General features: G+C 41.6%; 1 protein-coding gene across 2 annotated transcripts in view; it reads left to right on the forward strand.

The window, feature by feature from the left end:
- Cep120 (centrosomal protein 120) overlaps positions 1-16361 on the forward strand; it is a 57040-nt gene that overhangs the window by 19109 nt on the left and 21570 nt on the right. For both annotated transcript variants that reach the window (XM_075968658.1, XM_075968659.1), the window contains exons 9-18: positions 243-459; positions 1663-1840; positions 4180-4329; positions 4926-5108; positions 5544-5640; positions 5730-5882; positions 6610-6699; positions 11193-11285; positions 12693-12854; positions 15785-15907. In XM_075968658.1, coding sequence (XP_075824773.1) covers positions 243-459; positions 1663-1840; positions 4180-4329; positions 4926-5108; positions 5544-5640; positions 5730-5882; positions 6610-6699; positions 11193-11285; positions 12693-12854; positions 15785-15907 — 1446 coding nt within the window. The remainder of the gene's footprint in view (positions 1-242; positions 460-1662; positions 1841-4179; positions 4330-4925; positions 5109-5543; positions 5641-5729; positions 5883-6609; positions 6700-11192; positions 11286-12692; positions 12855-15784; positions 15908-16361) is intronic.

Raw genomic sequence — 16361 nt, forward strand, 5'->3', positions numbered from 1 at the left:
TTAGCCATCAGGATGCATTTTGGTACTCAGCTCTGGATATTATATTTCCTTCCTGTTCATCTTCCTTTTTCTGGTCCTAGATGCTTTAAGGAAATTTGCAAATTATGAAGAAAAATAGACTAGGAATGTCCAGACTGGGAAAGGAAGCATGTACTTTCTAAAAAAGCAACGCCAAGTTTTTTGCTTAATTATGAAGGAAAGTGTTTTGCAAATTATACTCTATTTTTAAAAATTGTTTTTAGTCTTTAATTGAATTAAAGACCCAGAATGGACATGAACCTGAGCATTCAAAGAAGAGAGTTTTAACCCTCATAAATGAGAAGACACTCGCTGGACCAAAATCACCAAGTGTGTCCCCTGTGCCACCTCAAAACCAGACTCCTCCAGTCAAGGATGACGCAACAGAAAGTGAAGTGGAGAGCCTGCAGTACGATAAGGATCCCAAGCAAAGCGCAAAGGGTGAGGCGTGCTTTTCCCGCGCACTGACGGAATTGGACTCTGCCGTCATTTGATAGATGGCTGGCTTAGTGAGAACTGCAGAACTTTATTTGGGAATCAAATGTGTGAAGATACAGAATTTCCACTTTAATGTCACTTTAGCCTACTAAACTTTTAAATAAGGGTTTGATAAATCTCTGCTTTTTATTGTCAGTACTCGGTTCAAAAGAAATGAAAGAATATATATCTTTCAAGTAGCTTTGTTATACTAAAATTTTAGAGAATAGAGCCTTTAATGGCTTCTCACAGTAAACTTTGTAATACGAGAGTTTGAGAATCTGTGTAGTTTATTTTTTAGATTTGATTTCTAATTATGTATAGTTGTTTGTGTATGTATCTGCACATGAGTGCAGGTGCCCACAGAGATCAGAGGCATCATATCCCCAAGTTACCGGCACTTGTCAGCGGGTTCTGGGAATCGAACTTGTCTGCAAAAGCAGTATGTGCTCTTAACCATCACTGCACTATCTCTCCATCACAATATGTTTCTATTTTCATAAAGATGTTGTTTCCATTGCTAAGGCTCCACAGTTATAACCAGTTGTGTAAGTAGGCAGTGTGGACTAGGAGTCTAAGCTCACCTCCATCACTGAGTAACTGTGTGACTTAGTCACGCATTAAGCATCTCTGGTCCACAATAGGATTAGATTACATAGCTCTTGTCTTTCTAAGATATAACTTATATTGACCTATTTTCTATGTGCAAATCACTCCAATTAGTTTATAAAAAGTCTTAAAATTATGTCTGCAGTAAATCTTGTCTAGCCCTTCTAGTGATTGGATGTCCATGCACAGGCTCCTCTTGAATGTAGTCTCTGCCTGACAGGCTTTGAGCAGACATTGTTGCTTCCGTTCTGGTTGTTCCGAGGTTTTGCAGTATGTGTTGAGAGTAGCTTTACTCCCACTGTGAAACCCAAGTTGACCTTAAGCTTGTGATCCTCCTGCCTCAGCCCTTAAGGAAGGAATTCCAGGAGTGTTCTACCATGCCTCACCCCAACTTTTTCTTTATGTAGTTCTAGAATAGGAATTTGGCAGTATAGAACAAACCACTTTTTAAAATGCCCGTGATAGACTCATTTCATGTGTTCACAAAGCAGACCTGTCAAATTCTGTGATTGATGGTATATAAGATGACAGCTTTAATTGTTTTAATGTTTCCTTTAGGCATTAGTTCTGTACCTGCTTCACAGGCCCAACCAGTGGCCACCTCCAACGCATCAGAAGTGGTGACATCAGGACAGAAGATTGCTGTTCCAGCAACATCACATCACTTCTGCTTTTCAATAGATTTAAGAAGCATCCATGGCTTAGAGATTAGTTTTCCAGTCAACTGCATATTGAGGTGTGGTTTGATTTCGTTCTGGGAAAAATGCCTTTCATCTTTAAGCAGTGCCGAGAAATGTTGCCAAAGAAAGTGCAGCTGTTGTGAAACCAGCGGCCTAAATGGCAGTAAAGCATCCTGATGACTAGGTTTGAACCGGAGTGGCTCTGGCAGTGGGTACCAGGCTTACCTATTCTGTTGTAATAGTTATAGGCATTTATAATCATTTATTGATGCTGCCATTTAAGATATAATTTTGGTTGCTTATTTTCTGGAAAGAGGCACTACAGGTGGAAATTGTGGTTTGTATTTGATTTTTCTGTAAGACTGTATTACAGTGGATGCTGTTTTCCTGACACTTGCATCTTATAGCTGCGAGTATAAAAACCATGCTTGAACTTGAAGTGTGTCCATTCACTAGAAAGAATTACTGCATATAATCAGTTAAATGGCTTTATACCACCGTCTATTTTAAGGCTGCGTATTCATAGGCATTTCAGACTGTGATATAAGTTAAACATACAGTGCTGTGACTGGAGGCATGCCTGAGTTCAGCTGCAGAAATTAGTTTACACTTGAGTGCAATTTTTCATTTGACTCAAGTTACTTCTGCACCTCCCATCCTTGGCTATGAACGATGCACAGAAGCAGAGACCCAGCACTGGGTGTGGTCGTGAACTCATGAATGAAAGTTTTCCACCTCTGCTCAGTTCTGCAGTTGACATACAGAATGCTTGGGATTATTACTAAGATGCACCTATTGAGACACAGAAGACTGGCAAAAGATTGTCTCTCAAAGGCAGCTTTTCTCAGAGGGTTTGCTTTTTTTATTTTAGAAATAGAATTATTACTTATTTACTGTTTGTTTTTTCTTTTTTTTGTTTTTTCCTTTTGCTGTCTTAAGATCTTTGCTGCTGCAGCAGAGTATGGTTTTAGTACACTCAGAGGATGCTGGCCAAGGGCATAGACATAGGTACAAGGCTGGATATATGAGAAGGAGCCTTACACAGTCCCATTTAGAAAGCACTAATAGTAATTTTTGCATTTTGCTGTCAGGATCATTTGATTAATGGTTAACTGCCCACATTATATCAATAATGTATCTGGTATTAGGGTACATAAGAGAAATTGATCAGTTTAGTAGGATGGCACATTTAGAAGTGAGCCAGTACATGAAGGAGAATAGTATTTCATTTGGTAAAGAAAGAGAGAGATACTATTCCAAACAGGAAGCACTTGGTCATGACCTCTTTGGCACTTGACATGGAGTTACCGGATGCTTGATTGGTGTTTGATTCGTTAGAGTAGTGGCCTTTCGTTTGTTCCCTTTGACAGCTATATCATTATGCTCTACATATGCAGCTGTAATGGGATTTGTGAGGTAAGACTCATATTTGAAAATACGTGGAACCTGCAGGTCTGCTGGGATACTTTTCTTCTATAGTGGGATGGTAGGAGTTGAAATCGCAGGACACAAATAACTCTGAGATAACTTGCTTCAGTGGGTCAATAATTATATTGGATTAGGGTGATATACAGGATATAGTTTTTGTAGGGAAATCAGATTTTTACTATGAGTTTGTTTGATTATAGTTTCATATATGAATAACAAGATGAACTAAAGAATAGCAGCAGGGTGAAGTTTAAGCAAGCATTACAATATCTGTAAATTTGTGTATGAATTCAGAGTAAGGCTTACATTTAATCTCATGTGGTTTCTATGATGAAAAGAAGAAACTGTGTCATTCATTTGGTGTGTACATAATAGGTTTGATCTCGTTTGTCTTAATTCTCTGTTCAAAGACAGAGTACTAAGAATGTGTCCTTTTGGCATTACCTAAGGACAGCGGTTCTCAAGCTGTGGGTCACAACCCCTCTGCGGGTAGAACTACCCTTTCATAGGAGTCATGTATCAGATAACCTGCATATCAGATATTTACATTACAATTTATAACAGTAGCAAAATTATAGTTATGAAGTAGCAACAAAAATAATTTTATAGTTGGAGGGGTCACCACAACATGAGCAACTGTATTGTATTAAAGGGTCAAAACATTAGGAAGGTTGAGAACCATTGGCCTACGGGCTTTTTAGCCCATACATAACAGGACATTATTATATAAAGGAAAGTAGGCCTTTATAATTCAGTATATCAAGCATTTCTTGAGTGCCTACTATATGTCAGAATTTGCTTGTTCCTAGGATTGTCAAGATAAAAAGGATATGCTTTAAACCAGTCAGTCTGGTGTTTCTATCTTACTTTAAAATTTATATTGGCTCATAATGTATACTTTTACAAACACCTGGTCTTCCATGTCATTTGTAGACTATACCAAGACTTTGCATTTCCTACATTCTAGGTACTCCTACCCCTTCTTCGGCAGTGCGGCTCCTATTATGACTAACCCTCCTGTAGAAGTTCGGAAAAACATGGAAGTTTTCCTTCCCCAATCTTACTGTGCATTTGATTTTGCAACTATGCCTCACCAGCTGCAGGACACCTTCCTACGGTAACATAGTCCTCGCAAATGAGATGCCTTTGCTACGTGAATCTGTACAGTCTTAAACCTACAGTCATAGCTGCACTGGAGAATCCAGGCATTAGTTTACTGAGCCAGCAACATCTGTCCTGGTGCAGAGCTTAACATGGTTTATTGTAAGTCCCAGCTTAGGTGTTGAAGTGTTGGGGGAATCTGAGGAACGAGAGAGCCTCGCCCGGAGTAAGAATATTTGAGTTTGACCATTGAGCCACCAAGCATAGTGTATTTTCTTCATTTTCATTTTAGTTATGGGAAATAGATTTTTCAAGGAAAATTTAGGTCTATGAAATCTGCTTTTCTCAGAGTATCATGTTCTTAAAGGAAGAATGAAGGTTAGCTTCAGATTCTGTAATGACTTATGAAAATAATAATAATGTTCAAAGAGTTTTCTTTATTGTTTAGAGATACAAAGACAAATATTTGTTCTCTGGGGAGCTGAACCTTTAGCCATTGTGTTAAATAACTTCCCAGGTAGCAAACATCTAAGTATATGAAGGCATTCAAAGACTGTCATTTGGAAGGAACTGCTTCAGAGTTGTAATTGTGGACACGGTTTCTCTCTCTAGGATCCCACTGCTGGTGGAATTGTGGCACAAGGATAAAATGAGTAAAGACTTACTCCTTGGGATTGCAAGAATCCAGCTTTCTAACATCTTGTCTGCAGAAAAGACCCGGTTTTTGGGCGCTAATGGTGAACAGTGCTGGCGGCAGACTCACAGTGAGAGCGTGCCTGTTATCGCGGCCCAGGGGTAAGCCGACAGCAGTGCCTAAGAACCCACACCCTTGGTCCTGCCTATCTTCCTTCTGGCTGCTTTTCTTTTACCTGGGGCTGTGTTTATTGTTGTTTGCTTATTAGTTTTTTGATGCCCATTTACTTAGAAAAGTATAAGAATGTTTGTAAATATGATATCATGATTCTTATTCAGACTGCTGAGTAGTTTCCTTTCCACTCTTAGCCTAATAATTGTAAATTTTATTTATTTATTGTTTGTGAGAGAGAAGGAGTGTGTGTGTGTGTGTGTGTGTGTGTGTGTGTGTGTGTGTGTGTGTGTAGAGGTCAGTCTGCTCTCTCCTGCCACTTGTGGGATATGGGGATTGAATGTTACTCCCATGTGCTACAGACTAAGGGAATGGAAAGAAAAATAAGTTTCTGTGAACTTGAAAAATTCCCATTTTATTTGTAGGTCAAACAACAGGATAGTAGATCTTTCTTACACAATGACCCTGGAAGACTATGGACTAGTGAAAATGCGTGAGATCTTTGTGTCCGATTCACCTCAGGTAAACACAGGTGTCATCAGTTTCTCTAGCCAGGATCTCAGTGTATATGGAGGTGTCACGTACGCTTTTTTTTTTTTTCCACATTGCAGGGTCTGTCTGCTGTGCAGCAGAAGCCATCTTCTCCTCTCCCAGCTCCCTGTCCTTCTGAGATCCAGATGGAGCCTCGCGAGACCTTAGAGTACAAGGCTGCACTTGAGCTAGAGATGTGGAAAGAGATGCAGGAAGACATTTTTGAAACTCAGGTAGATTGAAATTGTATTCTAAAATCTCTATTTCATCTACCGAGTTTATTTTTTCCTTTTACAACTGGTTCTTCTTTCCATGTTCTTGTCTATCTTTCTTTGACTATCAACAAAACCTTTTTTTTAAAGATTTATTTTTATTCTTTATATGTATGCATGTGTGTTGGTGTGGGTATGTGCACACGAGTACCCACAGAAACGAGAAGAGGGCATTGGATCCCCTGGAGCTGCAGTCTCAGCTCTTAATGGTGCTCTCTCTCCAGCGCCACAGAGGGGAGCTGCTTACTGGCTTGCTGTACACGACTTTCTCGCCTGCTGTTTTATAGAACCCAAGACACCAGGGATGACACCACCCACAATGGGTTGGGTTTGTCCACCTCACTCACTAATTAACAAAATGTCCTACAGTTTTACATACAGCCCAGGTTTACGGAGGTATTTTCTTAACTGCGGTTCCTGCCTCTCAAATGAGTTCAGCTGTTTCAGTTGATATAAAACTATGCAGCCCAGAGGCCCTGGCACTCTCTTTTGACCTAATTGAGCACCAGGCAGGCATGTGGTACATAGAGAAGCTTGTCAACAGGACATCCATACACATAAAAAAAAAAGAATAAAATAGAATGCTTTAAATGACATTGATAATCAGTATTAGTTCCTAAAGTGAAAACTTCTTATACTTATTTGAAATATTTGCCCTTTTCAAGTGACTATTTTCTTCCTATTACAGCTAAAACAGAAAGAATTGGCTCACATGCAAGCTCTTGCAGAAGAATGGAAAAAAAGAGACCGGGAAAGAGAGTCACTAGTGAAGAAAAAGGTAAAGAAAAAACTTGTGTAAAAACTGAGGGAGGGGACGGAAGCATTTGTGTTAGGAGCTTCTAGCTGCGTTGCAGTCTTTGGAAGGAACAAACTTTTTAGTTCCCAGCACATGACAGACAGACGAGTAACTAAGGAGCCTTGAGCATAGCCAAAAGAAAAAGACACTTTAAAGTCTACTTTCCTAAGAAATGTTCATCTAAACGGGCCTGCACATGTCTTAAATATTGTCTTCCTTTATTTTTGAGCTTTATATAATAAGAATTGTGGATGGAACTCATGTATTGCCTATTTAATTCAAGAGTGCTGGACAGTAGGTTTACTTTAAGACAAGCTAAGTTCTTCCTTGGACCATTTTTTTTATGCTATTGAATTTTTTAAATATTAAAGTTTGCAAAATTCAAACTAATTTGAGAAATTAATGAAGTTGCCACAATGGGATAAATCCAGCTTCTGCCTTTGCCTTCCTTAAATAAATTGGTTTAAATATCATGAAGTTAAAATGAGAAAATTAGTAGTACCAACCAGGCCATAGTGCGGTGGTAGGCAGACATGACTAGCATGCACATGGCCTCATGTTCAGTCCTCAGCATTGCAAAACACAGGACAGAAAACTTCATCTGGGAAGTTTTGGTTTGCCCTTGTGTTGGTGGTACAGATTCTTTTCAGTTGACGTTTTTATTGGTTTCCATGTAAACTACCATGTCTAGCACCTGAACTTGAGTGTATAAACCCAGGGCTACTTAGTAACTCTTCAGAAAGCCGACTCCGAGGCTGCAGGTGTGGCTGTGTTAGAGCACCTGTGTAGCAGGGACTTAGCATCCTGGGTTCCTTCTCTAACACCACAAATAAATGAAATTGGAAATAAGAGCAAGTAGGTTTTAGTGCTGCCTTGTACTCCTCACATTTAAAGCAGATGTGGAGTGGTTGTCCTTTCATCCTAAGTACATTTTTGAAACTAAAGATTTCATTTGTCTTAAAGTGCTCTATTGTGGAAGCATCTTGTGACCTAGGAAGCGCCAAGATTTGTGATTGGTCTTAAAAACTGTACTGACCACCGTAAAATCAAGTGGGGGGGGGGCAAACATCTTTTCTCTGGTATGAGGTTCTTTTAAAGCTAATTTCTTTGAGAAGTTCACTATAGTATTTTTATGTACTGAATGTTTGAGGCTTTTCTGTCTTTTTTCTAGGTGAAAAAAAAGTTTAACAATGTATAACTTCTTTAATACTTTTATAGTTTACCTGAATGAATGGTGTACATCAGTTGCTATTCTGCATTCTGGAACAGAAGACAGTAACTGTATTGTTTATGTTCCTGACATTTGGATGATGACCCCAGTTGAGAAAAGGGGATTTTAGAAAATTTTCTATAAATGAAGTTTTTTTTTTTTAAAAAAAAATATGTATAAAGATATAGGCAATTCAGTTTTTATTTAAGGGAATAGTTATCCTGATAGAAGACATCCTAAATGGCGTGGTCCTGGAAACCAGACTAGGATGACATGGGAATGAGGAAATGACAGAACTACAAACAAAAACAGAGGTTGGGTGGGCTGTGCTTGTTCTGATGAAGCCACGTGGTCCTTTTGTGTGTAGCCCAGGAGGAAAGGTGAGTGGTCTCTGTAGAGGAGCAGTCTCAGGCTGTAGTCATCCAGGAGGAGGGGGCTGAGGTTGCTAGTTTTTGTATACACTGGCCAATCATTAGTTAATGCAGTGGGGTCCTTGACATGTGTCCATGTCAGCAATCACATTCCAGGGCTTCCTCCGTTCTTTACACATTCACCCACGGCATCCTCTGCCCCCAGAGAAGTAAACGAGTTATGGAGAAGAGAAGGAGGAATGAGTTTTTTAAGAGCTGAAGGGGTCCTCGGTGCTGCCCTACAATCTCAGTGCTTCCTCTACTCAGTCCACTCGCTGACTCCCACAGTCGTTACGGCCATGGCTTTTCTCTTACTAGACAGAGCCTGTTCATCCTCTCCCTGTCTGAGCGGTTCCTGTCTGTGGAGACACTGGGCTTCCTTCTCTGTATGTCTCTCACATGCTACTCTTGACTCGTCTGGTTCCTGATTTTGATGCCAGCTCCAACATCTCGATACTGGAATTGATTGACTTGTTTCAGGGCCCCATCCTTGTGTGTGTTCTTTGTTCTGTCTATCCTCTCCTGTTTGGTGTATCAGAATGTGTATATTATACACACATGTGCAAGCTCTGCCTTTCTGCTTCCATCGCTGACCTCTGCCCTGGCCTCTTAGCTGCCTGTGCTGCACTGACTGCTGAGTGTCTAGGATGCATCTCAGGTCCAACATATCTAAAGCCATGGTTTCATCAGCCTTCTCTCTGAGTTTGCTTCACCTGACTCTCATGTAAAAATAAATGACTTTACCTTTTCCTTGGTTGTTGAGACTTCAAGCAAGTTATCGCTAGTTCTCTTTTGAGCCTAGTCCACTAGCACACCTTTGGCTTCACAATCAGAAGATGTTTTGGAAAATAACCAATTTCCCTCCCATCCCTCACTATTTCCTTGGTTATCATGTCTTGCTTCTAAGACTGTAGGTTACCTTTTTTCTTCTCTCTCTCTCTCTCTCTCTCTCTCTCTCTCTCTCTCTCTCTCTCTCTCTCTCTCTCTCTTCCTGAGAAAGGGCTTCTCTGTGTATCCCTGCCTGTCATGGACCCCGCTCTGTAGACCAGGCTGGTCTCGAACTCAGAGATCTGCCTTCCTCTGCCTCTTCCAAGCACTGGGATTAAAGACACACACCACCATCACCTGGCTACAGTTTACCTTTTCTTTAGTGTCTCTTTTTCCTTCCTGGCTTCTTTACCTTTTCATGTTCTTGTCAGCCAAAGACCACATCTTTAGCTGTGTACTCTCCTCTGTTGAAAACTCAGCGTAGGATAAAGTGGAGCCCTTAGCAGAACATAGAGGGTATTATATGATCTGCACCATGACTTCCTTTTCTACTTTCTTTCTCCACCACACTGGCATCCTGTAACTCAACACTTGATAGGTCTCCCCCTTTTCTAGGAATATGGGGAACACTTTTCCCTGAAGATGCTTTTGTTGTCTACTCAGAATAATCTCAGTGAAGCCTTCTCTAACTGCCATATCCAGTAGTGCCCTTTCCTGCCACTGACACCACATCTCTCCTGGCTAGGCTGTGCTTCTTCCTGATCCTGACTAGCACTAGGTCTGCACTTGTTTATACTCTGTCTTCCCCAGAACACAGATTCCACTTGACTTTATTTTGCCCAGTTTATGTTAGGTATATATACCTAACTAAAATAAAAGATTGTGATTTGAAGTTTTCATACAAATTTTGAGTTTGATATGTTTAATGTAGAACTGTATATCATGATATAAGTTTGGGAGGCCTTGGTATATGGGCCAGTAGGGCTAGGTGCCATTGAGAGGTTATTGCATGAGAGGGACAAGCATCCTGAGATGACGCTGGTGTGAATAGAGATATTTCGGTATTTTTAGATTATGATTTGGTTCGGTTGTGCTTGCCATAGTTTACATAGGTCAAAGCTGAACATTGAGCTGGGAGTTTGGTTGGTGTGTTGAGGTGTCAGATTTTGGAAATTTTTCTTGCCACCAGTGTGGTGACTAGCATTTTTAAGTAGCAAAGGGGATTGATTATAGACTGAGCCTGTAGACACAGCTTTCCCTAAGCTTTGGCAGTGCAGTTATTGGTGTCTGAACCTGTAAGGCTGCATCTGAATATTATATTTTTTTAAAAGATTTAGTTCAGAACCTAGATGTCTGTTTCCATTAGATTCAAGGCGTTAAAGAATGTAGAACTCATAGTATGTGAAGCAGTTGCAGTGTGTGTTGATCTTGAAGAACAGCCCAGAAGGGAAGAGAAGGCTGTTACAGCGTCAGATATGTGGAGATAGAGTTCTCCTCTCTGTCCGAGTATAGAATCCTTCCACTTCTGAGAGGCATCGCAGCAGGCACTTACTTGCCTCGGGGAAGAGGGGACTGGAGAGGCCTGGGTCCTAGAGGCTGGGTGATAACAAGGGCAGAAAAATGGCTTTGGAAAGTCCCAGAGACAGATGATCAACTAAGGGAATGGCAACTCCTCCACACTGAGTAAGCTGAGCTGGTAGCTTTTTATTCTGAATAGAACTCGATTCTCAAAACCAGACCTCGGCTGGGTGTGGTGGTGTGCACCTCTCCAGCGCTTGGGAGACTGAAACTCGGGGAGTTCACGGCCAGCCTGATGTACATAGCAAGTTCCAAGACCTGTCTCAAAGAAAATACAGGTCTTGGGCCACTAGTGCCCGTGCACAGGACTTCACCAGCACCTTGGCTTCTCAGTGAGAGAATGCCCAGTGCAGATGTCCTTGCAGAAGATTCCATTTCCCGGAGATGGAAGAATTTATGCTTTGAATTGGTACATGTTTTATGTCTCTCTCATTCTCAGATCCTTATTTACTGAAAGGATGTGTTGTCTTGAACATAAAGAAGATCATTTTTCTTTTTCTGTGTTTTAGGTAGCTGAGTACAGTATCCTAGAAGGCAAACTTCAAAAAGCCCTAACTGAGCTAGAGAACCGAGAGCAGCAGCTTGCCAGTGCGGAAATGGAGGTACCACGTCTCTCTGAACTTGGTTCCCTAGGTTGTGGAGTCCGGACTCTCACTTGTTGCCTGCAGAATGTGGCAGGCGTTGGATGAGTACTGTGTCAGACATGGAGACAGCACTGTAGAGCTGGGTAAAGCATGTTAGGATGCTCAGATTCAGCAGAAGAGTGGCTGTCACTCAACCGCTTTTCTCACCCTGCAACAGTGGTTCATGTTTTTTTCCATTGTGTGTAAGAATTAGTATTTTCACAGCTTGGAGAAGAGCAAGTGGGGCCTATTGAGGGTACATACCCAAATGGGTGTCAGAGGGAAAAGAATATCCCTCATTAAAGGTTCGATCCCATGTACCTGTAATCCTAGTATTCAAGAAGTAGAGGTAGAAGGACAGTGTGGGCTGTTTAACCACCACCACCACCACCAATAATAATAATAAATTGGATCTCAAGACATATGGGAATATGTTGTAGTATTAAACACAGTCAGCAGTTCATGAGGTCTTAACAAACTTGTACTCCAGGACTTTTCTGTAAAATATAAGTGTGTAATACACATAAATTATAAGCATATAAAACATAAAAGTAACTATAATCTCTCCATTTTGTTTATATGTCTCTTCTCTAATGTTTAAGATTTTATCAGTAAATACTCTGACTTTATTGTTTACATTGCTGGAGTTTTTAAATGAGTTAGGTGTATTGGCCTAATCAAATCTATCTTCTAAATGGTTAGGCATTTAGAAACATGTAGTTGAAGAAAGAAACTCAGTCACATTTTTATATAATAAAAATGCGAGTTTTAAGTGGTTAGGATCTTTTCAACTAAATTTATATGAGTTGTGTGTGGCTTGTATACTATTAGCTTTGAGTAATTGAAAAATTAGTATATATAAACATTGAAGTCTAATATCTAAAGAGGACATGAAGTAAGTGTGTAGGTATTCTTTGTTGTGCATGCATGTGTGCATGTAGAGCCCAGAGGACAGCCTGGAGCTGTTCTTAGGAGGAATCCCATGTAGAGCCCAGAGGACAGCCTGGAGCTGTTCTTAGGAGGAATCCCATGTAGAGCCCAGAGGACAGCCTGGAGTTGTTCTCAGGAGGAATCCCACAGACTATTTGAGACAGGGTCTCGTTAGCCGGGAGCTCACCAAGTAGGCTGGGCTTGCTGTAGAGCTCCAGGATCTGTTAGTCTCCTTCTTCCCAGCTCTGGAAGCACAGTGTGCACCACTGTGCTTTCTTAGGTGAGTTCTGGGGTCCTGCTCAGGCCATTGTGCTTGGGAGGCACTACTTTGTGGACTGAACCATCTCCCCAGCTCAGCTGGTAAGTGTTTGAACACTGACTAAGCTAAGGCTAGGAGACGAACAGTGTTGTGCAGCTAGCGACCAGCCAGCCTCCCAATGGTGCTTTTCTTTTCAGCTTCAAAGAGAGAGAAAAGAGCTGCAGTCAGAACGGGAGCGAAACCTTCAAGAACTTCAGGACTCTGTCCGCAGGGCCAGAGATGACTGTGTTCACCAGGTGGAGCTGGAGAGGCTGAAGCTGAAGCAGCTGGAAGAGGACAAGCACCGGCTTCAGCAGCAGGTGCTGGAGTTTAGTGGTTCTAGAACTGCTTCACCACAGAGCCATGGCACCCACTGGGATGGGACTGTTGTATTCACTGCAGAGAGCCCAATTGAAGTGGGATTTGTTTTTTTAAGTTAAAGCTAAGGACTGTATTAGTGTAAATTTCTTACTCTTAGAACCATTTGTGTGAAACTACAGGATTTCAGGTAACTTGCAATGTAAAAGGTTTTTCTGTAAATCTCCTTTTAGCAACATGGAGATTCATTAGGACCTTAATGCTAGAAGTTTACTAAAATAATCCAGTGCTTTCTAGAACCTACATTTTGTAAGATGAGTGTCTCCCTTGCCTCGGTTTACAGACCCTTTATGTGCCCATCCTTCCAGGCAGTTGTTGGAGGCCCCTATAGCCAGGTCACTTAGGTGGAATGGGCATCTTCATGCCCACATTTGCTGAACACTGTTGTTCTCAGTGTTGAATATTCTATTTTCAGCTGTTGTCACCCCGCCCCCCAGGCCTCCTCCCATGCCTGTAGTCCTGTAGTCGCCTCTGCTCCCTTATCTGGCTGTTATGCTTCCAGCTTTCTCCAGCTCAGGCTTACTTCTGCTTTTCCACGTTTCTAGTCAAGACCTGGTCTCTACTCTAGACCTCCACTTCAGATTGCTTTTCTGATACCCTTACTTGGATATTTTCAAGGCATTTTAAAGCAGTGTCTTACCATATACTTACTTACCTTGCTTTTCTGAGTGTTTGTGTGGATGATGGGCCGTCTGAGCTTGTGTTGCAGCTGGTAGTTGTGAAATTTTGGAAGCAGGTCATTCTTGAGCCTTCCACTGCCTTTTCACCGCGCATAGGTGGTGATGGGTATCATTAGCCCATAGCCTGTGTGTAGTTTCTAGTCATCTGTCTGACGTCATCCCCCACTCTCACCTCTGCTGTGTGCTGTGCACTTTCTAATCGCTGTTCTCTTGTCAACACACCCTGCGTGCTTCCCCCACAAGACCTCACTGTGTCCAGTTTCCCACAGGCCCTGTAAATTCTGTGTCCATTTACTTTCAGCAAAATGTCACTTACCCCAAATATTTCCAAGTCCAGGTCAAGCTTATGTTACGTGTATTTCTGTAATATCGCTTTCTTTTTTCTTTACAATGAATGTTCCAGTTTTTATATTCATTTAACGATCATTTAATCAGTTTCAGATTGTTGCTCCGTAAAAACTGTTTGGTTTATAGCTCTGTCCTGGAGCCCAGCCCGGTGTCAGCAGTGATAGGGGCTCAATAAATATTTCTAGAAAAGGGAGGGAAAGATCAGGCTGTTAAAAATTCAGCGTATCTTTCTTGAAAAATTCTCGTGTAGATTAGATGTGTCTGTTGACTGTTCAGGGTCGTCTGTCATGAATAGTGTCCATAGTAGTTCCCTCACCCGCTCACCCACATTGTTTACACGGTTGTAAACGTGAATTTGGTTGTTAGCGTGGGTCTCATTTAACATACACAAAGTAGGTATTTGTCATGGGACTCAACCAGCATAGTGCCTTTTCTTCCTGCTCAAGAAGGTTTAGTCATCCAGAGCAAAGGCTTCAGAGTCAAGGGAGTGCTTGGCACACACCCCTCCATCCCCATCACACCCATACCATCCCAAGGTGGTGTCACTGACTCACAGTTCTGTAGCAAGAGTATTGGCGAGAAGGGAATTCCAGAAAATTCTCAAGGCACATCTTTATTCATGATGCACAGTTCTCATCAGCAGGGAGCCTGGTGAATTTCCAGTCTGCTCAAGGAGCAAAGTCCTTGACATGCTACATTTTATGCGTAAGAGAAATTTGGGGCATTACACTGACATGGTTTCATGTATTAAATGTGCTGTTCTGATTAGACTGGTAGAAGAGACAGTTAATCATAAAGAGAACTTATGAAGATAAAAGTATCTGTATTCCAATAGGTAAAAGCAGGCTCTGGAACTCATAGTGAGCGATGACTTCCCAAGGACAGAGTCCATCATGTCCTAACAGCTGTTACCTTACAACTGGATTGTAACAGCATAATTGCTTATGACAGTGTCCCTGAGTGGTGAAGAACCAAATATACTATTAGTATATTTCTGGTTTAGAATATAAAAGTAGGGGCTAGGAAGTTGGCTTGGTCAGAGAAGGTGCTTTCCAAGCAAGCATCTGCGCCTGAGTTGGGGTCCCAAGCACCCATGGAAAAAGCTGGGCATGGTAACGTGCACCTATAATCAGCACTGGGAGCAGAGACAGGATGTGCCCTGGAGCTTGCTGCCCACCCCATTAGTCAATTTGTGAGAGCTCCTTTCAGAGTATATGGTGGGGAGTAGTTGAGATACTGATGGTGACTTCTGGCCTCCACACACGTCCACACAGAGCAAAAGTCTTGTAAAGAGTGAGATCACTTCAGAATGGTGTCTGCTGACCTTGGAAGACTGAGTTAGGTGGAAACTTGTCATTGCGGGGGCAGCAGCTTCTTCTGAAGATTACAGGTATTTCATAGCTTACAGAGCTACCATGCTCAGCCTGACAGGCATCTTTCTGTCCTCAGCTAAGTACTTAATTAAGCCGCCACTCCCTGTCCCCTTCTCCAACTTACAGAGTATTGGGAGATTTCATCAGAGCCAGGACTGCAGAATGAGAAGCCTCTGCTCCTGATTATTCTTGGGTCTTTGGCATTCCTTCAGGTGTTTAGCCCCTTGATCCTTAATTTTTTTACCTTAAATTTTTAAGCTTTCTGTTAGTTAATTTGTTGGATTCTTAAGTACTGACCATTTTCTTTTTCCTCCTTTTATGAGTTTTGCAAAATATAAACATGTTCTACCATAACATGTTTTAGAATAATAACAACACTGTTAATCAGGTTATACAGTGTCAAGATTTGCTTATGATTGCCTTCAAACAGCTACATATTATGGTGCTAATATACTTTCTCTGTACATACAGCTTAATGATGCTGAAAATAAGTACAAGATTTTGGAAAAAGAGTTCCACCAATTCAAGGATCAACAAAGCAACAAACCAGAAATACGACTGCAGTCAGAAATAAATCTCCTCACCTTGGAAAAGGTACCTGTGTCAACTCTTGTCTGCGTAACTAGCTCCAGTGACCAACTTAACAAGTCACTGGTGATCCATGTGACACACTGTGCTGCCCTCTTCAGGGAATGCAAGATGTGTGACATGGGTTGAGTTGTGAACAGAACTGACTACTGTAGGGATAAAGAAATTCAAAAACTCTCAGGGCTGGGCAGTGATGGCTCACTCCTTTAATCCCAGCCCTTGGGAGGCAGAGACAGGTGATCTCTGCGAGTTCGAGGCTGGTCTGATCTACATAGAGAGTTCCAGAACAGCCAGGGCTACATAGAGAAATGTCTCAAAAAAAAAAAAACAACCTGTCAAAGGTGAAAGAACCGTATCCAAAATGAGAGTCGGTGTGTTTAGAGGCTCCGTCCCGCCAGTGTCCTGTCCCAGTCTACTCAGCTGCCCCTGCTGTTGGTATGTTTAGGGTCTGATCTCTAGT

Source organism: Microtus pennsylvanicus, chromosome 4 (assembly GCF_037038515.1).
Source record: "Microtus pennsylvanicus isolate mMicPen1 chromosome 4, mMicPen1.hap1, whole genome shotgun sequence".
Classification (NCBI taxonomy): Eukaryota; Metazoa; Chordata; class Mammalia; order Rodentia; family Cricetidae; genus Microtus; species Microtus pennsylvanicus.